General features: G+C 40.5%; 3 protein-coding genes and 1 long non-coding RNA gene across 5 annotated transcripts in view; 1 reads left to right on the forward strand and 3 right to left on the reverse strand.

Annotated features, from left to right (window-relative positions):
• gpc3 (glypican 3) overlaps positions 1–1,486 on the reverse strand; it is a 111,419-nt gene extending 109,933 nt beyond the window's left edge. The window contains exon 1 of the mRNA XM_012840556.3: positions 648–1,486. Coding sequence (XP_012696010.2) covers positions 648–804 — 157 coding nt within the window. The 5' untranslated portion in view covers positions 805–1,486. The remainder of the gene's footprint in view (positions 1–647) is intronic.
• A 199-nt stretch (positions 1,487–1,685) lies between these two features.
• Positions 1,686–4,942, reverse strand: LOC122133838. The gene is made up of 2 exons (XR_006153020.1): positions 4,675–4,942; positions 1,686–2,602 (listed from the first exon to the last, which is right to left on the reverse strand). It is a non-coding gene; the product is annotated as an uncharacterized LOC122133838 (long non-coding RNA).
• Positions 4,943–10,539: 5,597 nt separating this feature from the next.
• ccdc160 (coiled-coil domain containing 160) lies at positions 10,540–12,720 on the forward strand. Its single transcript, XM_031557849.1, has 2 exons — positions 10,540–10,696; positions 11,241–12,720. The coding sequence occupies exon 2, from the start codon at positions 11,246–11,248 to the stop codon at positions 12,179–12,181; it is 936 nt and encodes a 311-aa protein (XP_031413709.1). The 5' UTR covers positions 10,540–10,696; positions 11,241–11,245; the 3' UTR covers positions 12,182–12,720.
• Positions 12,602–24,967, reverse strand: cab39l1 (calcium binding protein 39, like 1). Of its 2 annotated transcripts, none has more exons than XM_031587620.2 (9): positions 24,834–24,967; positions 22,262–22,404; positions 21,989–22,153; positions 21,668–21,786; positions 21,156–21,324; positions 20,803–20,862; positions 20,617–20,682; positions 16,607–16,750; positions 12,602–16,354 (listed from the first exon to the last, which is right to left on the reverse strand). In XM_031587620.2, the coding sequence occupies exons 1-9, from the start codon at positions 24,853–24,855 to the stop codon at positions 16,163–16,165; spliced, it is 1,080 nt and encodes a 359-aa protein (XP_031443480.1). In that variant the 5' UTR covers positions 24,856–24,967; the 3' UTR covers positions 12,602–16,162. The 2 variants fall into 2 exon arrangements, with proteins under 2 accessions (XP_031443480.1, XP_012696492.1); XM_012841038.3 differs by lacking the exon at positions 24,834–24,967 and adding an exon at positions 24,198–24,553.
• Positions 24,968–24,972: the final 5 nt, after the last annotated feature.

A 24,972-nucleotide genomic window follows, 5' to 3' on the forward strand; every position in this document is an offset into this window, starting at 1 on the left:
ACAACCTTCAGTTATTGAATTACACTGCTTCCGTCTCTGAAGTAGGGCATTTTCCAAATCTAGCACAGATACGAGAGATAAGAGATCTTTATCTGAGTGGGCTCATTCATCCCGTGATTTTTCTTCTTTCATCAACTTTCTTTCATTTTTATTACCCAACAGCTGTACTGTTCAAATACTGACAACGTCATTCATGTTGGTAGCTTAATAAAGGTCATTAACCAACTCAAATAAACAGAAAAGGAGGGGAGGGGAAATGTGTTCACCATAGGGTTCATATCAATAAATACATTTAACCTTAAATTAATTGATTATAAATCCCTGAAGGTATGCTATGGCACGGTGGAGCCCTCATGATATGCAGACACATTAGAATGCGTGAACATTTGCTACTAATGAAGTAGGCTAATTCTGCAAAGACGTTCACTTCAGGATTTGATTGCATTGCTGGTATAAAGCGCAATCAGTAAGACTTACATTTTAATCGAAAAACCGAGTGGGACAAGTTTACATTGCCTACCAAAACGCAATCGGAAATAGTGATTCGTGGACAAAGACTAGACTAAAGTTGCAGTAGCCATAATTATAGGTCTTGTATCATGCATGGCTTACATGTAGAATTTAAGCTAAAGCCATCATGCGATTACCTGACACAGGCGTTTCTGGTGCCCCCTTCATTCCTGGATAAAGAGACTGGAAGGATGCACGCACTTCGTGGCAGTTGAGCACCTGGCTGCTGGGTTGGGTGGACGGCCAGAACAGGGCGAAAAGAATAAGCGCACCTGATACAAAGATTCCGGCCATTATTGTAGTTCACGAAAGCGAATATAACACGGTTTTTACAAGTTGTAAGAACAAACGAAAGGGACGAATTTACTAAACGCACTCCACATTCGTTTAACTGTAGGATAACTAAACGTTAGGAAGGCTCCTGATCAGCAGTCAGCGTTGGATGAGCATCCTCAGTTATAGCGAAAACTTCCCTCGTTGCCTTCACCAGCTGATCACTGACGAAGAATTTAAGTCCAAGAACAAAAATTAAAAAGACAAACTAGTATGGGAATATACGGAGCCCAGGCAACGCACTGTAAACTCCTCTCTGACTTGTTCCAGTGGCAGATGAGCTGAGATGAAAGGCTGATTCAGAGGCTGCCTGCACGTTGTCGCCGTTCAGGGTGCGTGATACGTAAGAGCTCCCGCGCATCCTACTTAACACTTTCTAATGCTCAGGGTCTGATTCTGTAGTCTGTGTAAGCGGGTCAGCAGAGCAAACAGTGCCGATGGTAACTTGGGGTTTCCTATACATTCACCAAGACTGTAGATTGTTCCGAAGTATTCTAATACACAAGAGCTGGAAAAAAGCGGAACTAAACCTATACAGGTTCTCCACCAGACTGACTCTTTTACAATGCCTACGATGAGACCCATCAATGATTTAAGAGACAGTGCAGTCCATAACACACTATATTTTATTTCATAAATCACAGCTTGAAAACAGGCATGTTCTGCCTTTATGGTGCTGCTGACACCTGCTGGCATACCATAACCATTACAGCCCCCCCCCCCCCTTCCCCCAAGACCAACGCACGTATCCCAAGTCGAATACCATTTTTGTCCAGTAAAAAAAAAAAATCGCACATAATACAAACACAATTAAACAAACGTTCACAATTTTTTTTTTTTTATTGTTTTTCTTTATATAGATAAAGTCCATTTTGCAGAATAAAACATCTGGCGGATTACAGATGGATACCGTGCAATTTTTGTATAGATTAAAGGCATCATTAAAATTGCAAAGTCATCCACCCGAAAACAGCAAGACAACCCAGCTTGCCAAGTTCTCCCCCACCACACACACACACACACACAAAAACACACACACACACACATATTGTCCCAGAAGAGGAAACAGCTGCCAAGACAGTTTGCAGGCACTGCCTGTTCAAACTGTTACAGTTAAGTCATTTCATATAGAACCATCTTCACTGTACTGTCTTTAGTGTATCAATCTTCATAAACAACAGATTTCAACAACATCATTCTAGATATTCACTTGAGGGTTGAATCTGTAGGCTGGCACAGCGAGTTTTGCATGGATTTGCACAGCAGAAAAGCGAAACGCTGAAAGCAAACCAGCAAAACTCACCGGGCCCTCTTAAAGCAGAATGTCCACACTTTAAAGGACGCCCCCTCAGTCCTGAAGAGGGAGCCTGGCAATACGTGAAGTGCAAACATTGCAGTAGAAGATACTTGCACTACCTGCACTGTGAGCACTTTGGAATTGCCTGACTATGCAATTAGGTAATAAAAACAACAATTACATGAAAGGTAAATGTGTTAGCCAAAGATTACTATCCAGTTAAAATATGGAAGTGTTTACAATACAACTACGAGATAGAAAAGACAAACACAGAAATGTCGAAACCACAGTACATCCAGCCAAGAGGTGCACCCAGGGCAGTAGATACTAGACTACTTCACTAACTACACTAGATGCACCTTAGCTGGAAAACTATGACGGTCATTGACAAAGTGGAGCAACGGCGACATCATCAACTGGAACATCCTCCTACAGAGTCTCTGTTGCATGACCTTGCATTTTCTGTCAAAAAGAAGAGAGAAAACAGAAAAGCCAGGTCAGTCACTATTTAATGGATAATTGAAGGGCTTAGGGGTGGGTCGACAGGGCATTCGTTAAGAAAAATGTTGTAAGTAAAACGCTCAACAAGGGACTGATAAGAAATAGGTCCACATTCAGTATTCCACAACGACGACCACATGAAGCAGCTCAGTCAATTATACTAAATAAAAGAAAACCTTTAAATGTTACGGCTAGCGGCTTTCCTTAAACAGACCTTCAAAATGTCTTACCACTGAAACGGTTTGCTACCGCTAGGGGCGTCTGTAGTTAAAACATTATGAAAGATGTACCCGATTCCCCACAATGGTAAATCTTTGCAAAGTTTGTTCTAGCAGCCTACTCCGCGACGCTCCGTATCTGTGACATTGTCTGCCGGTTAGGAATGAGTAGGAACAGCTCAAACGGAAGACGCAACGAATTATTTCAATGAACAGGCCATGTGTTAAGTTTTAAGTTCAGAAAAGCTCTTCTAGAACAACGTTACCTATGTTCAGATCAGAGACTGCCAAGTGGAGAACAACCATCATCACGCCGATACCCAAACAACGAGGAGTGCGTAAGTGGCCCTCAACATGGACGGTCCATGACAAGAGATTGGAGAGCCATGGACCCTTGAGCAGTAACTGTTGTGCAATAAATTCGGCAATACAACTACCGTTACACCTCACCTCACCAGAGCATTCAAATTAAGAGAAAAGGTGGGTATGGGTGACTTATAAGGTATTATTTCAAATTAAATTAGTAAAGTTTAAGTTTTTGGGGGTAAATATGCCCGCCAATGGCGCCTACAGCCCTTTACGCTTTTAAAATAAAACGCACAACAAACTGAATTAGCATAATATCTGCTGGTGCTTCGCGTGTTATTTTATACCTGTCAAAGTAAACACGGCAAGTATAATGTGGGAAAAAGTCGTTGAACCTTTTATCTGACCGTAGGAAATGCATTCTGTTCCATTACGCTTTGCTCAAATTGGGGGAGGGGGGTGCATGGGGCCTAATTTACAATGACCTATGGATTGGCCAGATAATTTTAAATAACACATTAATCAAAAAGTTACATTAGTCTATAGAAAGTATAACATACAACGGCACCGATCAAAACAACCATGTCGGTGAAATTGGAACAAACGTATGCCTACGATGTCCCTCAGATGCGACACATGTTTGCACATGTCTGTTCTCAAACCTAAGTTGCTAGCGAGTCAGGTTTGAGCTACCCCGTTTCTAATGGGAGACGTGGGAAAGGGTGCAACGTGTAGGCGCCATGAGGAATTGAAACGGGATTTTGTTTTATGTTCAATGCCTTGGGAGTGTACTGGTGAGAAGGTGAAACTACGAGGCTAAACGTTTCTTCAACTTGAAGTAACCCAAGCAACTAACGAATTCGATTTGGGAGCCGTGGCAACTCGCCATCACGTTGCTCGGTTTAACTTCATTAATAATGTTAACACGTTGAGCTACAAGTGCAAGTGTGGTTAGCTTGTTAGCTTCTCCAACTCACGTTATCCACTCGGTTGTGTAGGATGCATAGAAAATTAACCAACGTTAACGATACATCCAACAGGTGGTTGCGGTTCTGATTACACACTCGTGTGAAATGACTTACCGCTGGACTACATAGATTGCCTACTCTTAAACTAAGTAGCTTCAACAATCAATGACTAGCATTCTGTTTGCTTCAGCTAGAACACCAGTAATTGCACATTCCGCTTCAAATCAGGAGGCTAACGTTTTCGTCTAAAAGCTAATTAAACGTACACCATAGACGATATGGCATGTTTTGTGGATTAATCACATTCGTTATCATTACGGGACATTTCATTCATACACACAGCAGTACAATTAGCTCTTGAGCTAGCCTACACAAAGCACATCCACAGAAAACACAATCATACAGCCCTAGGATGAAGTTCTTTTTGTTTCGAGTTTTGCATTGATTATAAGAGTTGGCTCGTTTAGTTATTATTACAAATACACGAACTATTGATTAAATGAAGCATTAACTGTACATCGACTTAACCATATTACCTTACCTCCAAGTTGTTTTCAATCTTCGAGAGGTTTACGAAAGAGGCGCGAATGTATCGTCATGTGATGGCCTCTTTTTGTCGACTCCCCAACATAAACCCCCGAACTTTGGGCACGAGAATCACATCCGCAACAAGCCTAATTTGCATAATGAAAATGGACCCAATTCTAGAATTTTGCAGTTATTTAGATTCCGCCATTGTCACACAGCCAAACGAAAAACAACATTATCACAGGCCTGTAGAAGTCACTGCTGTATTTAGCTATATTAAATCTATAAGAAATAATATCAGCGACATGCAACAGCAGCAATGTGAGCAGAAGTCGTGGGCCAATTGTGTTAGGCTTAGTTTAAAAAACAATTTAGTTTTAAAACAATTTCAGATAATCAACTTAAATTCTAAAAAGTGTTTTGAAATATTTGTTTTGATTAACAATTTGCTTTGCTATATCTGAATTGCTGTTCCAATAAAAATGTTACACTGATTTAAAGAAAAATCAATTTAAAACTTTTAACACATTAAATTACACCGGTCTTTCACGATCCAGAAAGTAGGCTTACTTTAGTTGACACATAGCCTACCTGCTAAGAAAGATTCCTCAGTGATTTGGCAAAATTGTAGCTGGAACAACAACCAACCTCTGCAATGATAGACGTTACATTGGCTACCTTGGCGCGCAGATGTTTAATGTGCAGCTCTTCTCGCCATTCTATATCGACAACAAAAAGTTACGTCATGCATGTAATTGCACTAGCATCTTTTTTGTTGATTTTTTCCTGCATGGGGGTTGGGTAAAGGAGGAAGACAATGTGTAGAAGCCTAATTATGTAATACTATATATTTGACCGACTACAAAGTAGTCTTCGTTTTCCACAGCATCACTTCAACAAAGAACACACGTTTGTTTATTGAAATATTTCTAGTAACTTTGCAGTTTTCTTTTTCTTTTTCTTTGCGGTTTTCCCTTGGTCCAAGATCCAGAAGGTGACCTATAACCTCGGTAAACCCTACCCCCACCCCATAAGGCACAAGACCGGTCCGCGGGAGAACAGTTGTTCAGGGTGGTTCGAGATATCCTAGTCTACTATTTCTTTCGCAATACTTTCCATTCAAACTTCAAACTTGGCAATGTATTATTCTTGTGTACAGCCTATGGGCCAACTAACTTACTGGCCATTACCCAGTGTCTTTTGAAGTAGGCTACCTTTTCACAGTCCTTTCCCAAGCATGAGCTGCTCTACTTTTGGTTGAGCCCAGCAACCTATTGAACTTTAACCTAGTTTCAGTTCAGAGACTCTCAAAAACAGGTCAACATATAGACTATGTTATAGAAGGATCAAACGTTTTTTTTTTATTTCTAAGCAACTGTTGAACTGCTGTACAACTGTAGAAGTGATAACCGTTAACATCATTTAGCTCCCTGTAGCCTATAGGCTACAACGTAGCCTCGTTAAGTTAAACCTAATAAATTGTGTGAATATAACACGATCTTTAAAATTAGAACTTAATGCAAAATGACTTGTCCAAACGAACGCAGCCCAATATTCAGACTTAGTATGGGATACTGTCATAAATTAAACATAAACTTTGTCATTAAAACTGAACTTTTGAATTCATGAATGGAATGACCTGGAAAGAAGAATTTAATTAATAGTGCTTGAGGTTTTACAATTTATATTAGCCATGTTTTTATTTATTTTACCTAGCTGTTGAAGTTAACTTGAAAGTACACAGTCTGGTAAAAGTTATGATATGAATCTTTCACAATTATTAATTTTTTTGTCAGATGGAATGGTTCTAACCAACCAGACACTCTGTGGATCTGTAACTGTTTGATTTAATTAGGCAACCAGGGGAAAATAGTATTATAATGAAATATAAAATGGAATATAACACGTGTAGGACAGAAGCAACCACAGTCTGCCCCATAATGTAATCTATTTTAGAAGAGATGACAAATAAATCCTATGGAAAAGATGTATACTTTGTTGTATTAATTATTGTTGACTGACTATTGTTAAGTGTTTTTTCCTTTTGGGGATTTTTTTTTAACGATTCAGGTTCAGTTCAGTCAAAATCAATTTATCACCAAGGGTATACCTCACTTCTTTTTTTTTCACAAAGATTTATACAATATAAGAGCATTATACATAGAATTCTACACAGTTTTATCACAGTAATCAGTCCATGCTCCATGATTATTACATGTTAAACAAATTTGAGGCAACTATCCTCACCATATTACAACTAGTTGCTGTTTATGAAAATAGTTTCTATTCTAATACACTACATTTATTTCTGTAAGATTTATATCTCCTTTCCCTAAAGGTATTGAGTAATTTGGCAGAAGTTAGCTGAGTTGAAACTTAACAAAAGAAATGTCCTACTCCTACTATGACTGCTTCTTCCAAAACCCCTCCCCCAAGCACATGGATGCATCCTGCCTTGGTTAGGATCCTTGTTGAGTGTTGATTGATAAGTTGGCTAGAATCTACAAAACCAGAATTGTTTTTTTCTCCACGCTCTATTACAGAGCTTATGGTGGTCACAGAGACCACGTTTCTACCTCAGAACAAATTCCAGTAAGCTCAGGAATATGAATATGAATATTAAACCCAACTAAATTTCCCCCAAGAATTCATAAGATGATTCACAAACTTCGACTTCATTGTAAAACTAAAGAGATTTTCATAACATTACATTCTGTGCAATGCAATGCCATATTAGAGCATCATCAGTAAAAGTCACAGTCACACCCATCCCCCACGGGCAGTTTGACGATCTCTCTTTGTTCCTGCTCCTCTGAGCCTGTGCATGTGGCAAGGCATACAGACAATCACCCACATCAAACCACCCAGAACTGTGCCCCCAACCAGCTCTGCCGCCCTCCCCGACGATCTCAGCCACTTCTATGCCCGCTTTGACCAGGGAGATAAGGAGGTTATCCTCGAAGCTGATATACCACCCGATGAACAGCCTCTGACACTCTCTACTTGAGGTGTTTGCTCCACCCTGAGCAAGGTGAATAAACAGAAGGCAGCTGGCCCTGATGGAATACCTGGCCACGTGCTTAGAGCCCGTGCAGAGCAGCTGGCCAGGGTCTTTACGAACATTTTCAATCTGTCCCTGGCCCAGGCAGAAGTCCCCACTAGTTTCAAGACTGCCACCATATATAAATGTGATGTATTATTATTATTAATAATAATAATAATAATAATAATAATATAATGCCAGTGCTGAGGCACTCCACTGCTACAGCCCTTAATAATTTCCATCCTGTCGCACTCACCCCTGTCATCACCAAGTGCTTCGACAGACTTAATCTTTCACACTTGAAATCCAGTCTGCCTGCTACATTGGATCAAAAAAACCAGTTTGCCTACCCCTGCAACAGGTCAACAGAGGACGCCACAGTCACAACTTGTATATCACAATGCTATTCATTGACTTCAGTTCAACATTTAACACGGTGATCCCCTCCAACGTGATGGCCAAGCTTAGCCAACTTGGTATCAGCATATCACATCACTCTGCAACTGGTGATCAATGATGATCTCATCTGGTTCCTGAACTCCTTCATCCTGGTCAAAATGGCACAACAGCGCCTTTGCTCCTTATTCCATTGAGAAAGCTCACCTGTGTCCCAGGTGATACTGGTGGACCTATACAGCTGTACCAATGGGAGCATACTCACAAATTGCATCTCGGTGTGGTATGGCAACTGCTCTGCATCAGACCATAGAGCACCTCAGCGGGTGGTGAGAACCATAGACATACATCTATACGTATATATATATATCTATGGTGAGAACTGTCCAACAGATCACGGCAGCCACCCAGTTCCCCACCATCAAGAACATTTATCAGAAGTGCGGCCTGGGCAGGACGAGAAACATCATCAAGGATGCCTCCCACCCTAACCATGGACCTTTCCCCCTCCTCCCATCCGGCAAGCATTAAAGGAGCCTGCACTCCCGCTCAAGCAGGCTCAGGAAGGGCTTCTTCCCTTAGGCTTTGACCCTGCTAAACTCCACACCACCACTCTAATAGCATCATTACACATTATTGCACCGTTTACAGTACTTAATGAACAGACTTAACCACCTACACGGTTCAAATAATGTTACTCTACATACTTACCCAAATGCACATGTTGTTCAAACTGTACATACAACCCTACATTAGCACTCTTTTTTATCTAACTCTGCCCACTTCTGTGTACAATATATTTATTTAAAATACTTACATATATAATATTTGTACATTTTAACTCTCTTTTGCATTTGGCTGGATGCTAACTGCATTTCATTGGCTTTGTAGCCATACTCTGCACAATGACAAAGTTTAATCAAATCTAAAGAATTGTACAATTTTTTTTGGCATACTATATGTAAGAGTAAAGGTAAGAATACATGTATATCCTAGATACAATATTAACCCAACAGGTCACTTGTAAAGGGCTTTGATTTTGCCCATTTGCTGTCAACTTGACCTGTTACCGAACTGGTCATCACAGTACTAAATCAGTCTTTGCTCCATGTTAGATAGACTACAATCTATACATTTGATGCAAACTATCGTCATCATATTAAAACATAGTTGTAATTTATGAAAATTGTCTCTATTCTGATAAATAACTTTTGTTAGACATCCCATTCCCTAATGCTATTGAGTAAGCTAACTTGAAACTCATCAGAGAAAAGTCCTCCTCCTATATGTTACCCTTAAACCCCTACCCCAAGCCCATGGATGTGTCTTGTATTATAATATTGTATGTTAGGAATGGGAAGCACGTCCTTGTGTTGATTCTTTTAACTGATTAGCCGCTACAAAACCAACATTGTTATATATTTCGTGGCCACATTTCTACCTCAGAACAAATTCGAGTAACTTATATATATGAAACTTATATTAAAAATATGAGGACCGCTAAATCTTAAGCACAACTAAATTTGCACCAAGGATTTATATGATGATTTATAACCTGCAAGACATTTCCATGAAACTACATTCTACATTAGCCTGTGTGATAATGGAACACATTTTGTTTTAAATAATTGTCATTAGGGTGGACTGCTAAACTTTTTGCTGTGTTAACCATCAGATCAGTAGACTGCAGGAGAGACACAGGTCTGAAAAACCTCCAGCTTGACTGTGACATGGCCTACTGCATAGCAAACCGACAGTAAAACCTTCTTTATAGGACCACCTTGTTGTGAATGCTCCTGCATTATTATACAAAGGTCTAATAACATCACCAGGGAGTCTGACACAGTAACACTTTGCCTACACCCCACTTTTCTCCACAATGGTTTCTTCTTGTTGCAAATCTGTTAACTTTTAACTGACATGTTCCAAATTAAAAGTTACTGACCTTCCTACATTTATTTAACATTCCTTGACAAAAAAGGGAAATAGTTAGAGCACTATGTTCTGTGATTTTGCATACATTTGTAAGTGAAGCCCACTCAAGTCAAATTAAAAACTTTTTTATTGTCAATGAACTGTGATTGTCAAAGGCCACAGGATTAAGGAAAGGACTTCTGTAGCCTATATACTGGAAGACCGAATCCGTCAGTAATAGCTCCGTTGTTATGTCGGTATTTCTCCAGTTTGCTATTCCAGTTTGCTATTCTATTCTGACCAATGATTCGCACTGTTGCTCTGGTCGGAAGTGTCGAGTGACCGTGAACACACCCTACTACGTCAACTACAGCGTCCTCTCCATGGTTACGAATTGCAAGTCAACATGGGTTCCATTTGCGCCAACAACGGAGAACTTTGTTGAGTTTTGGATTTGAATCGGCGATAACACAACTCTCTTAAAGTTTCATTCGCTTTCAACTTTTAAACTTTTTTTTTTTACCGGGGTGTACTTTTCCTATGATTAGCTCGCTAGCTAATGTTAGGCAAGTCATCTAGCAAAACTAGCAATCGATAACGAGGTCAGTCCTTTTTGGAGAGACTCTGTTCCACGCATTTGTTGTGGACTTTTCTTTCCGCTCGCTAACAGCCCTTCAACAAGGTAATCTTTCAGTTGATGAAATCCTTTAAACGATTCCGGTAAAAAAAACGCAGTAAACGTTTACGATGTCTTTACTATTCCGAGTTGGATAGGCTTATACCCAGAGTTTGGTAACGCGCTACGTTTACTCCGTTTCAAGTATATCGTAGCACTGGATCCAGACATGGCAACAACAAAAAACCCGTCAAATTATACTAGTGTCAGAAAGTTTAAGATCTTATTTGTAATATTTAATGTTACAAGCTTTTAGTGTTTATTTTTTAATGTTAATATAATGTTACTAGTATATGAGGCAAAAAGCTAACACTGACAATCATTTCCAGTCTCGCATGTAAATAACACTTTAAAACATCGTTGTCTAAAAATAACATCCTGCTTGTTATCAACACAATTGTGTTGTGTTCAGTAACCCTTTAAGAAATGATCTCACTGGGTAATGCTCGTAGATGTGGCATTAGCCTATAGGCCTAAGTCAACTTTGTTCTAAATGTAAAATTATTGTTTAAATGCTTTAAACTTCAACTAAATTATGTTCTTTTAATAGTGGTGATGAAGATGTCAAAGGAAGTAGAGCTGATCGAGGACACAGAACCTGTGAATACTCACTGGGTGGAGGAATTGTTTCGTCCACACTTCAGTATGGAGGATGCGATGAAGAGCATAGCAGAAATCACAAAGAAAACTCATGTCAGTGAGACAGACCATTCCCTCCCCGAATGTTTGAAGACCTCAGAGGGCAATGAAATCTATAAAAGAGTACTGCGAGAAAGGCAAAAAAGAGAGGAAAAACTACTGATGCAGAATCTGGCTAAGAGAGTGGCAACAGAGGGAACGCCAGGAGCAGCCAGTTCCACCAAAAGCCTGTCCAGATGCACGATACAGATTCAGAACAAGCAACCTGCGGAAAGCGATTGCATCTGGAATAAGCAGGATCTGGCATCACTGTGTGAAACAGTGAACACAATAGAAAGGGATCGGCGCAGGCTGAGGATGCAGCTGGAACAGGCTCAAGCAGAGGTGCGCATGGAGCGGCAGGAAAGGCAGCGGCTGCAAGGCCTGCTGGAGGAGTGTGAGCAGCAGCTGGTTCTCTCCAGACAGGAGGCAGCGCGCTGGGCGCTACAGCAGGAGGTTCAGCAGGCAGAGAGTCGAGGCAAGGACACACAGGTACAAGCCCTAGCAGTGGAGGCCAGGCAGATGGCGGAGGAGACGGCACGCTGGAGGATAGCCTCTACGAAAAGGAGAGAGGAAATGAGGGACGCCCAGAGGAAACGTTCCAACCTGACGTGGGAGCTGAAGAGACTGAAGGAGCTTCACAAGGTGGAGGAAAAGAGGGTGGTGGATGCAGCTCGTCTGGAAAAGGACGTAATCCTGCAGAAGTTAACATGGGAACTAGAGGAAACCAGGGCCAAGCTGGAAGCAGAGAGAGCAAGCCATGCCCGCAGTCAGACTGCCCTTGAACTCCTACGCAAACACTTCACCAACTAATCTGGATGACAAAAGTAGAGTACGGTGCGGTCTGGTCTGGCTTCCCATGTTGGCTGTACAATTATGGCAACAATTATTACCAAAATGTGTCACAGCTGGTTTTATTTGAGAAGTATTCTAATGCTGTCAGAGGAACTAATCTGTCGAATATGTGTCGGTTAATTACCAAACTTAATATTTTAATGAGAGACATTAGTAACACCTCCATCCCAACAAGAGGTGTGATCTGAAGATGTTTTTGCCTAAACTCATCTTAATTAACAAATGCTAAGAATGTGATTGGAATTATGTTTGATTTGAAATTATTTAAATCATGTTTTAAAAGAAAGAAATTGGTGAAGAACTAACCTTTGAGCAATATTGTAGATAATTCTGTTTTTATATTATGATGGGCGGGGAAAAAAAGAAGAGCAAAAACCATCATAATTACTTCTTTATTTTTAATATGCCTCCACACTTTATGCTTTTAAAATAAATTTTATGTACATGTTTATCCTCTCCCAGTTGGAAACAAATATTTGGAAAAAGAAAAAGAAAAAGAAAAAAAACATACAGAAACAAAATGGAAAAGGCAAAGGTGTGAAAAAATACTTAGCATAGCAAACATTTACAGTTCAAACCTGACGGTTTGGGAAAAAAAGAAGCCACCAAAATAATATTCTTTTAAACTGACATCACAAAATTGAATCTTGAGTCTTCAAAACGGCAGCAGAATAGTAACCACTTGTAATCAGGGTAGTTTTTTTTTTTTAAAGCTTACATCAGAAGTAGTACGCTTTGTCCAGCACTCATCCTTTTGGCTCCCTGAGAGGGGCGAAGTTAAGCTGAAGACTCCAAGAATGGATTCAGCAGTGCTGCTGTTGAAGCTGGAATTCATGCACCATTGATACATTCATCACAACAATGAGCACTTGATGTCTCAAAATACTTTTCAGCCCCCAGGGGCAACCTCAGCTCCCAACCTGCACTACAATAAAGGCAATCATAATGGTTTTTGGAGTTTACATTTTTCCTCAAGTCACACTTTGTATGCTTGCTAACTGCGAGGCAAAGCATTCTATGCACAGAAACTCCAAATTTGCACTTCCTCACTGCATCGTATGATCTTTCGCAGTAGCCGTCCTATTTCAACAGGCATGCTGTGACAGTTCTTTTTTCCATGCAGTTGTACACATTCTGCAATTTGGATGCAGAAGTTAACAGTGTATATATTAAGGTGACTAGATAATTTGAGCACAACTGTTGTTGATCCAACAAGACCGGTGAACGGTACTGTTAACCTGGCAGGCGGTAACATGCACATCAATGTGATCAAATCATGAAAAATAGAGAACTTAAAGTCTTCACTTAAAGTGAACACACTGAAAAATACAATTTATGATTTGAAAACATTGCCACGTGCCAAGGGTCGAATATGGCCCCTCCCAAGTAACGTTCTCAACTTTTCAGTTTACATTTATGGTACGTTTACAGCCACACCAAAACCACAGAATGTGTCCTTAAGGAAGTGCACCAGCAATAATATGATGCCCTAAAAGTCTCATTGGTTGGAAAGAATTCATTGACCCAGCTGTGCAGTAGCAGGTTGGCACAAGACATTTACATTCACTCCCATTCAATCAAGAAGGCACTGAACCACTGATTAGTTGCAGAGAGAAAACCTATATTAAATGTGCATCAGAAATAGTCACAGCACAGGCAGGTTTTACTTTGTTGGGTAAAAGTATGACAGCTTTATAAAACTTTAGAGTAAAATGTGTCCTGAAGAAAAGACAGATTAGAAAGATATTTTAAGGGCAGTGTATGTGAAGCTAAAAGACAAGTGGCACGTACAATCAGTTCTTACAAACTGCCTGGAAGTGCAGATCTTGATCCAAGATCTGAGACTAAATAAAAGTAAAACCAAGTTACTGTTAGAAGAAGTATACCTGGGTTTGCACAGTTTCAGAAGGTGTGTGCTCGTTGTGTTCAATGATTTGGATTTACGATTGAATGGGAGAAAATGTAACCTTTACAGCAGGTTTCTGCAAACACTAAATCAGAAAACAATGGAGACCTCTGCTGGCGTACAGCTGTGGTAATCAATGCTTGTTAGACGAGAGGATGACCTTAAAACTCTAATCTTGCAGGTTACTTGAATTTCTATCGTACATTCAAGCGGAGGTCCACAGCCCATTGTTTAATAGCACTGGCCAGCACCACTTCGGCAGGTAGCTGAAGTCGCAATTCTGTGTGACACCCAAAAGCTCTACATAGCCACTCCGCCCCCAAATTTCACATTCAAACATCTGTGGGGGGTTATGCGCAGACTTAATTTCTGGACTGGCTGGTGTTTTCACAAAGCCAGGGTTTGCATTATCATGTTAAGTGCAGGCCTCAAATGGTTCGAAGCCAAATATTTTCTTTTAGATGCTTTATAGCATGCATAATTCAAACTACTGCCCCCATCCACAATATAATCAAATGAAATAAACTTGTGAAGGAGAAATGAGTACACAGCACTTAGGAACTCAAAACCTATGAGGTATATAAGAAAACATGTTTGTGCAAACAGATTACATAGAATATAAATTTAACTTAAGGTATACCATTTAGCATTCAGGACAACTTTTTTTTCTCAGTAGAACCCTTTAGCATTTCATCCAAACAGCTTTCAGTAGCCATGGAAACCGGCTACTGAAAGGTGTTGAGCAGAAATGGACCCAATCACACTGTGTAGAACTGGGGCAACCATGAGATCCCGTATGATGCCACAGTTTTGGCTCATTCAAGTTTGACAGTGCAGGTAATGGGCTGGAGTATGAACCATGTTCAATGGTCATTTTGCTGATGCCTACTTCAACTGATTCTTATGCGTTTAGGTTCAACTGCGGAATGCAACCTGGCATCCCAAACAGTTGCCAAGGAAACTGAACAGCATCTGACAAGCATCAAAATGTCCATCCTATCACTACAATATTATTACAGTGTATATGTACAGGGTGTTGTTTAAGTCCTGTCTTAAGTGTACCATGTGTTGATACATAACTGAAAATTGACCCAACCCTGAAAAGTTTCTGCTGTTTGACAATGAAAATTCCCTAAATCTTTAAGCAAAAATTAAATACCATCCCTACAATACTTAAAATACAATTCCTAAGGAACTAGCCCAAGCAAAGCAAAATACTAAACTTCTGTTTTCAGAGAGCACAGAGGCAAAAACCAGCATCAAAGGGGCTCTTAAAATATAACAAACAACCAAGATGATGAGGAAATGATTAGTGCGGCATCAGAGAGCAAGACAGTTACATAATTGATGTTTACTCTTGAATAGTTCTTTTCAGTAAAAAGCCTTAAAATTCATTTTGCTTAAATGGTGGTGTGAGACTCTGTGGTGCCTGTCGGAGACCAACCGTGAGGCTGTCTTCCTGACCATTTCAGAGTCATAAGGCTTTTAACATTGAGAAATCATATACACTTTAAGGTTTAAGATTTATGCTCAATCAAATATTTCCAATGAAATTTAATGTTTAAAGAAAAGTTAACTCTTATGGAGATGCGTTTGCATATGGGGTAAAAACATTTCCCCCCACCCCACTATCCCACTAACAAAAGTCTTGAAAAACATTGAGGTATTGAAATCGAGTTGGATTTCACACCTTTGTTACTGGCTTTGCGGTGTCAATGGAGTGTGAGGGTCCAACCCACTCCTCTCCTCACAATGTCCCCCTCATTGCCTACGCTCAGGAAAATAAGAGGCTCTGCACGCACAAGAACATTAACTATCCTTTTCCCATTATTGAGGTCAAAGGTCAAGAGGAAGTAAGGGCCTGAAAGACATCTTCTCTCCCTCAGCCCTCTAAAGCTTTCTGCCTGTGTTAAATCCTCTCCCTTTTTGCCTCCATTGATGTCTCCGACTTCTCCTTTGAAACCTCAGCAAATCCCTGCTCCCACCCCAAACCTCTCTCCTTACACATTTCCTCTTTCGCAGCTCTTTTGGATTTAGGATTCCTCGGGCGGCACAGGCCTCTTCAGGTCCCGGATCTGCTTGATCAGGTAGTTCTTCTCGTCGCAGAACTGCTCGTCCTCAGAGCGGTCCGTCTGGAAATGGCTGAGGAACTCGACCAGCTTGGACTGGTTCTTAAGCAGGATGTCCAGCACTGGTTGAGTCTTGTTGGGATTGGCCACAAATACCTGAGAGCAGACATACAGGCATCCGGTCAGTGCTCAAGTCAGACACGTTCTACATCCGTTCTGACAGTTAAGAACAGTAAAACACTCTTAACAACTGATGTGAAATAGTTCAAGGTTGGGACATGAGAGGCATGGCTGCCACTACTATCTTTGCAATGGAGAAAGTAAACAGATACAGGACAAGGAGAGAAAGACACCACCTTTGCATGGCACTGCCACTGTCTCCCATGAATTAAACAAACAGTAACACACCTTGAAGACGTGGAAGGCCTCGAACTGGATGTTGCGGCTGTTGTCTCTGAGCATGTTCATCATGAGCTTGAGGTTCTCTGCGTGACTGATGTATTTGGTCATGACTGTGAAGTTGTGCCTGTCGAGCAGCAGTTCTCCCAGAAGCTAGAATAGCAGACATGAAGGAATGAGAACACTGCAACCCAAACTACATATACACATATAGCTTTTTAAACTACAGCTGTATTTTCACATTTTGTCAATTACTCAAATAATTTTATTAACACTTAAATATAAAATAAAGAAAACCTTTCGATATGTGTATAAATGTAAAAGAACATAGGACATACAAGATGACACCAAAGAATCCTGGTAAGATTCATTTTAAGCAGCAGCAGTTGGTTGCACCAGTTGAGTGTAAGTATGATGATTGTAAGTTTGGGTGTAAAGTGTCTCTTAAAACGTAAATGTTGAAACTTGCTCATGTTTTAAACTAGTGCTGCATTATTTTTGGGTTTTACCAAAATGTAGGAACCGGCTTTTATTTTGTAATGCCAACTCCGTACAAATAATGATAGGCCAGACAGTTCTTTTTTGGGACGCAGATCTTTTGATTCAGTTCACCTAAAATATTAGTTCTGATTCGTTCACCAATACATTCAGGGACATTTCCTGTTTGCATAAAAACAAATCAGAAACGTGTCCTGATATATCCAAAATTAGCCTATTATTTAGGCTAAACAGTGTTTAACAATAAGCTTAATATCACCAGTAGGTCATGTATTAGTCATAGTATTTGATGTTTAATTATAGTCTTGTTCATTTGTATTTTTATTAGGCTGTAACGTTAATTTACAATATTTATTCAGCTAAGTAACAGCTACACAAAAATGTTTGTGTGTGAGCCCAAACTCTTCTGCTGTGCGTTTCGCGCTGTGGAAGAACTTCCCCTGTTCCACTCGTCAGGATAAGCAAATCTGAGTCTGCTATATTTTGGCTATAGAGGAATTAATTGATTCAGATTAATTGATCTGATTCATTCATTCTAGATCAACGAATCTGAGTGTTTTGCGCAGTGTAGGAAGTTCCGCCGGTTCACTCGGTCAGGATAACGGTAGAGCCGGAGCCGGAGCCAGGATTATTGAGTTCACTATCTGGTTCTGCTGGAAGTTGATTCAGTCAGTCAGCTCACCTGGATCCCATGAAGCAAAGGTGGACTTGTGGTGGCAACCAACTCCTTATGTCGAAGATAAGTTATGGAACTTCTGGGCAGCTACTTGCTAACGGATCCAGGTAAATGAATCAGAAATCGCTCATCACTATACTACACTAGTTGATGAGGTATCTGGGTCCCTCGCTCACCAACTTGTCATTTGGCGTTGAGGTGTCTCATGCTGTGTTCCATTTACCTCGGAAGTCGGATCTGGGAATGTCGTCACACCCGAGTTGAGCATGTTCAACAAGTCCGAAAACAAACTACTGTTGACATTGTTAGCAATACCAGTTGATAACAATGCATTACACAGTATTTTGCGCCATAGCAACATGTCCACAGATAGAAGTGGGACAGTACTGTGTGTACGACTGATTTCATGAGACACAAATAAGACAGAAGTGCTAATAAACAGTATATTACTACAACTTTTACTTTTGATGATGCGCAGAGCAGCCGTCTTGGACTCTGAAGTCTGGGTTGGTGAGGTACGTCCGACTTTCCAAGTCGGAAATCCGACTTCACGGGGGCGTTCCAGTTGAAATGTCCATCTTGGAACTCGGAAATTCCGACTTCCCAGTTCAAATGGAACGCACCATCACTCCCAATCCCAGTCCTGAATCTGACTGGGGATTTTTGAGAAAAGGTTTGTTCTTCAGGGGCGTATACAGCAGCCCAAACTCAATTACGTTCGGTCACAGTTAACGCATATGTCTAGTGACTACATCAGTCACTATTCACAATTTCACAACGGAATACAAGACAGAATAACATAATGTGTAAGTAGTTCATTTAACTCTCAGGAGAAAACAGTTAGAGATCCAGCTATGTCGTGCAATGTCAGGAAATTGTCTAATACCGAGCTAACTTCACCACGGCCGTCAATCCATCACGCTCCTGACCCCAAGCAAGTGGGCCATTTAGCAGTGGCAGTGGTTGACACAGACTGTGCATAACCTTATACCACAATCAGGAGGCCAGAAGTGGTGGAAATAAGTTGCATTCATACGCAATTTATGCAATAAATAAGAAAATATGCAGCATCGCTGAAAAACTGGAGGAACTGACTCAGCTGCACGCTAGTTTTCACCCGTGCAGAAAGTGCTACACCAGGGTTTGTACGGAAAGCGGTGTAGGCCCAGTCGAATGGAAAATCGTGCAGTACTTCGCAGCGGCCCAGCGCAGCACACAAGTGAACAGTCGAATACAACAACAGACATGCATTGCCATGAAGTATCTCTTCCTATATGAAATCTTTGTTGACAGTGCAAGATGGGATTTAACCTCAGGAATGCCCTTATGCAGCTGTTTTTTAACTACCATGGGCCTTATTTAGATGATTTTCCAAAACCCCATTCCATCTCTCACAGGGCACTCAGACAGAAGACGTTGGAGGCTTCAACGGAGACGCTTCCCATTCACTTTGAATGGGGTGAAATCATGTGTTGCTGAACTGAATTGTAGTTCCGCTGCGACACTCTTCTTGCGTTGCTTGCAGTAGAAAGTATTTGTACATAAAAGTTATTTGTTTGGCTTTTTAAACATTTACGATAATGTATAGCATTAGCATGCTGCAAGAATGTTAGGCTAGTTAACGTAAGCTAACAGTAGATAGGTGGCTGATGGATGCCTCGCAAATCACATCAAACATTATTGTTGGTTACGGGGCACTTACGGAACATTCAGACGGCATGCGTTGCGTGACGGATGACAGTAGGTGTGTCTGGCGCATGGGGTTGTGTTGATAACCGAGACGTTTATAGTGAGATTGACAGCTCAACAACCAATCACGCCGCTAGCGAGCTGTTTACCTTGTGGGTAGTTACCTTGCTAACATGCTGACTTTAGATAGCTGGTTCAGACACCTCGCAAATCCCCTCAGACTTATTCTTCAGTTACAATAACGGGGTTTTTACATCCTATTTCTCAGGAACTTAAAAAAAAATCTAAGCCAAAAAAGTCTATTTTTATGTAAAATACAACCATCTACAGAGTTTAGTCCGCCATCTTTTTCTTTCAGTGGCACGCTCTTAGCATAAACGCGATTTGATTGGCTAGCGCCTGTACTGGCGTATTTGCATAAATGTGATTTGATTGGCTGACGCATGCGATGCCTCTCAAAGTTTAACCTCTCAACTTTTGGCGCAAGCAATGCAACGGAACCACAATACAGTTCGGCTGTACAACGTGTGATGTCACCCCATTCAAAGTGAATTGGGATGGGTCTCTGCTGAAGGATCCAACTGAACGTGTGACCAGGCCGTTATACGTACACATTGAATGCTTCAACAGAGACACTTGCCATTCACGCCATGCGGTAGAAAATTGAGAAAAGTTCAACTTTGCAAGCGGCAACGTAGGCACCAGCCAATCAAATTGTGTTTATACTAATATCCAAAGACAGCGAAACTGAAAAAAAAAAGATGGCAAACCAAGCTCTGTAGATTATCGAATTTGTACATAAATATAATTTGTTTGTTTTTTTGCTTAGATTTTCAAAGAAATAGACACTGTACAATGTAAAAACCCTGTTATTGTAACCAAAAAATACATCTGAGGAGATTAACGTTAGCACATTAGCAGGGTAACTACCCACAAAGTAAACAGCTTGCTAGTGAAGTTACACAGCGATCACCAATTCATAGCAGTAGCTTAGTGTTACGCTGAAACTATTGCCGTGTTGCAACCCCTTAAATTTTAGTCGATCGTAAACCCCAATGCAGTGCCAATTTACGTTCCAACAAGGCAAGGATGGAACTTGCATTCAACTGGTGCAACCCAGTGCAGACATCTACCTAAGGTTGCTTGAGAACTTTACCTTCAGAGACTGTCGCTTGGTAACATAATTCTCAGAATGCAGCAACTTCTCATATTCGGTAAACACCTACAAAGAGTGAGAATGACACAAGTAAATGACACGGAAGACCAATTAGTGCTCTTAGATGGTAAACTATAAAAATAGTAATATCAGCTATCAAGTAAAGACAATGAAACATTTTCTTACTCTGTCATAATTTGTCTCCAAGAAATCCGCACACATAATCTTATGCCTTGTCAAGAGGTCCTAACCCAAGAAAACATTGGTTAACAGCACAGCAATAAAGCACATATTCAACTTCAAATTGCATAGCTATTAAAGACCCTTAGTACTGAGGTCAAACATGAGTCATGGGGGGCATGTTAAACATAAGCACCAACACAAAAAATGGTTCAAGGATTAAAAATGTTGAGTCCAAAATGACAACAAATGAGACAAAGTGAGCCATCAAAAATGCATCAAGGATACATATATATATAGTCCAGACAAAGTGCTGAAAGACAACTCCTCATCTCTTAGAACCTGATAAGAAGACGTACCTTAAACGAGGCAAAGGCATCAGAGGCAATGTCAAAAGTGGAGAGCTCAACATAGTTAAAGAAGCGGTAGAGGTCCTCCGAGAAGAGGATAGTCCGTGCCAGAGGCTCATGACGCAGGCACTCCCTCAGCATCATCCCACAGTTCAGGGCCACCTCAGCACTCTCATAGCTGTGTTCAAACATGACATGCACAAACCATGCGCCTGTGTTTTACTCAACACCATTTAATGGGTAGGGATAGCATGAGTCAAAGCTCCAAAATATGTATTCATTTCCATATAATTTTAAGTCTACAGGCCTGGGCAGCAGCAGTTACAAACATCTAAAATCATTGCACAATCCCCCATGCTATGAGAGGACTTCCTCACTCTAGACTGGGTACAGCCTACTATGTGTGGAGTGCAGTCAATCATGTGTAACAAACTTATAGATTTCACTGCCATCATACAGGATGCCAGGATAGATGGTTAAAGTGCTGTCCTGTCTACATGTCCCGAGGCTTGGAAACTTACCCTTTCAGCAGCATGAAGAGGATCTGCGGGTGGGAAGAGATGTACTCCACTGTGGGGGTGCGTGTGCCAATCTGACGCCGCACAATGTTGCTAAAGACGTGGACCACATCTTTTTTACCCTGTTGTTCAAAAACAGATGGTTCAGTCCAACAGCAAGTGGCCCATGTGAGTGTGCTTACACTCTGACTTTGGTTACATGTCAATATTTGACTTATTTGTAGGCCTCAAATGACAATGTCATTCTCATTGAATCACATTTACTTGTTTATAATAACACAGATACACTCTTAAAGCCGCACAAAAGGTTACTTCAGTACTCACTTCAAAGTCAATCCTTTGAAGGTTGGCAATGAGAGAGATCAGGAGGTTTGTGTTGTAAAGCTCTTGCGCAAGCTGAGCCACTGCCTCTGTTTGAGGCTCTTTATCGGCAGTGCCACAGAGCACCTCTTTCAGGGAAGACAAATTTTTGGACACCTCCTCTGCAACCTTGTGGAGGAATGAATGTAAACAATTATGGCAGTGGTAGCTAGAGACCAAATTATTATGTTGAAATAAAAAATTGCTGGTATTCTGATTTTAAGGATTTTCTCTCACCTTTTCACACTTCTTGCTGTCAGAAGTCTCTAGCTTCTCCAAGCATGCAACATTTTCCTTTAAACTTTTCACAATCTCTGCTGGGCTCTTCTGAGACTTCCCAAAGGGGAACGGCATGGCGGTCTGACAGCGGGCGGTCTTGACTTGAGTGAAACACAGAAATTTCACTTACATACATCAGTTGCAAATAGCATACATCACATGGATGTCACAGTTCAGCCATAATAGGTAAAGTATCATTCAATTGTTGTAATAACCACAGAGACCTGATTTGCACCTGAAGATGTTACAAATTAAACCTATATAATAAAATGTGGTGAGCTTTTGTTCTATATTGAATAACAGTGATCTTACAGTAAGTTAAACTCAAGACATGTTCTTTAATTCTCCAAAAGGGTTACATAAGTTGAACAATGCCCTGCAGTCATCGATCGATGGAATAGCCCATCACCGGAATGAAATATTTCAATCTTCAATTAAATGTACATAGCTTCAAGCACATAAATACAAACAGGAGTAGTCACTTCCTGTGTCAGGTTTCCTTTTACACTCGTATAGGTTCGCACCTAAGCAGGTTAGTTGACTTTTAGCTGATAGCTGTACAGTGTTTCACGGATTAGGGTGGCGAATACTCCCAATGTTAAATTGTTCCGATAGATAAAGTTAAGGTCAATCAATCTTAGGAAACAAAATAAAACGACTTTGCTTTACTTTCAACTGTCGGCCAACCTCAGTATTCGAAGTAGTAGGGCCATATATCTATAATGTATATTTATTTGATTATAAGGAGATTTCTGTAGTTAGCTAGCTAGCGTAGGTAACGCACCACAAGTTTGGAGGTAAGGATAGTTGTAAAGGATAAATGCAAGATGGTTCGAATTTAATTCCTAAACATTAGCTATCGCTTGATACTTGGCTAGTATAGCGTTGCCGCAGTTTGGTAATGAAGTTACAGCTAACCCCAAGTTAGTCAGAAATGCTCTACTTGCTTACTAGCGGCCTAGGAAACGCTCAATACAGTTAAGTAATATTATGTCTCTGTAAAGTCTCCCCCAATTCCATTCGTGAAGTTGACATTTTATGAGGAAGCTGAACGTTACCAAAATGTTCTAAACCAGCCATCGCTACAGTGTTGCAGTGAATGTCATCCTAGCCAAGTTCGCTAACAGTTAGGTACAAACTTAACCCAAGTTGTCAACATACGCTAACATTAAGTTAAACCTAGCGTTGCTGTTTAGCCAAATACATCCTTAGTTTACCATGTTAGACGACATGGTTGTCACGTTAGCCTTGCCTGCCCCTTAACGTTAAAACTTTTCAGGGATTCACTGTAAGGCTCTATAGCTACTGACATTTACCGCAAGCTAAGTTGGATATAATACCGAGCAAGCCTGTTTAGATATAATAGCGAACATATTTAAGAGGCCTGTAGCTAAAGTAGCTAAATATCATACCAAACTAACGTTGAAATTGTGCACTCTATCAAGATACTACAAATAAAGTGTCACCTTAATGCATTTGGTAAGTTCGGCAACTGCTGCGTAACTAACGAGCAAACTTAAAACCAAATACCACAGCTATCTAGGGTAACCAAAATAACGTTAGTTTATGCAATTCCGTACACTTAGCTTACTAACCAGCCTACCTTACCTACGAGCCTCTCGCTTACCGCAAATTATTTTGAAGCATTTAAAACATGTAGCTAACTAGCTGTTTGCTAGCCATCAACCCCCAACAAATGCTAACGTTATATCAATACAAAACTAAACTTGTTTCGCAGGTTGGCTATGGAGCTAGCGATAGTTTCCTTGTTAACATTAGCTTTCCTGTCAATCATTCGGAAACCGAAAAAGATCTAACTAGCCTCCTTAGCTAACATTAGCAACAGGCTGGCTCCTGTCAGTCAATAGCAGCAAGCTAATGTCAGGTTACTTACCAGGCTCAAAAGTCGGCTTTTAAAAATCACCAAAAATAGCCAGCGTCTGGCTATCTGGATACAGCGAACTGTAGTTGGGAGTAGCGACTAATGGAAAGTGAATAAATCAGCTAACGTTAGATCACAAGTTCATAGCTACCAAGGTTAAAACTATGCTAAGCTTAGTTGGTACTGTGTTCTTTGGATAGCGAGCTAAAGTTAAAAAACTTTCTCTTCCTTCAGTGTTCCTTCTCTGTATCTGCACTGTTACCAGCTAGTTAGCTTGCTAACTACGTGTTCTATCTATCTCGAAGCTAATGAACAAGTTACCTTCGCAACAACAGGGTGGGTGCGTTTGAAACACCCAGTATTCATAACTGACGTTTCCTATAGCCAATCACTCGAAGGGAAGTGGTTCGGACCTCTTGTGTTCAACTGAACGATGCAGAATTGTGCATGAGAAAACTTACTGTTTTAACTATTTTCAAGTGAATTTAATTAATGAGAAATATTGTTGGCTGTATGGAAACAGTTAACATTTCTTACGTGAAGGTACAATAGGTCACAAATAGGTCTAAATTATAAAACAAAGTTGTATCTATGGCCAAAACATTTCAACGAGTGTTGCCTAGGGGCTGTGGAATTGTTTGCCCAAACCTGAGGAACCGGTTTTCGGCATTTATCCATACCGACTTAATCCCGCTGCTACAGACCTCATTCGAAATAAAACAGGATTACATTAATTCTGTGGGATAACAATTGTCTAATTTCGTTCTTTCTTTCTTGAACCCTGGCC

Source organism: Clupea harengus, chromosome 20 (genome assembly GCF_900700415.2).
Source record: "Clupea harengus chromosome 20, Ch_v2.0.2, whole genome shotgun sequence".
In the NCBI taxonomy this organism is placed as follows: Eukaryota; Metazoa; Chordata; class Actinopteri; order Clupeiformes; family Clupeidae; genus Clupea; species Clupea harengus.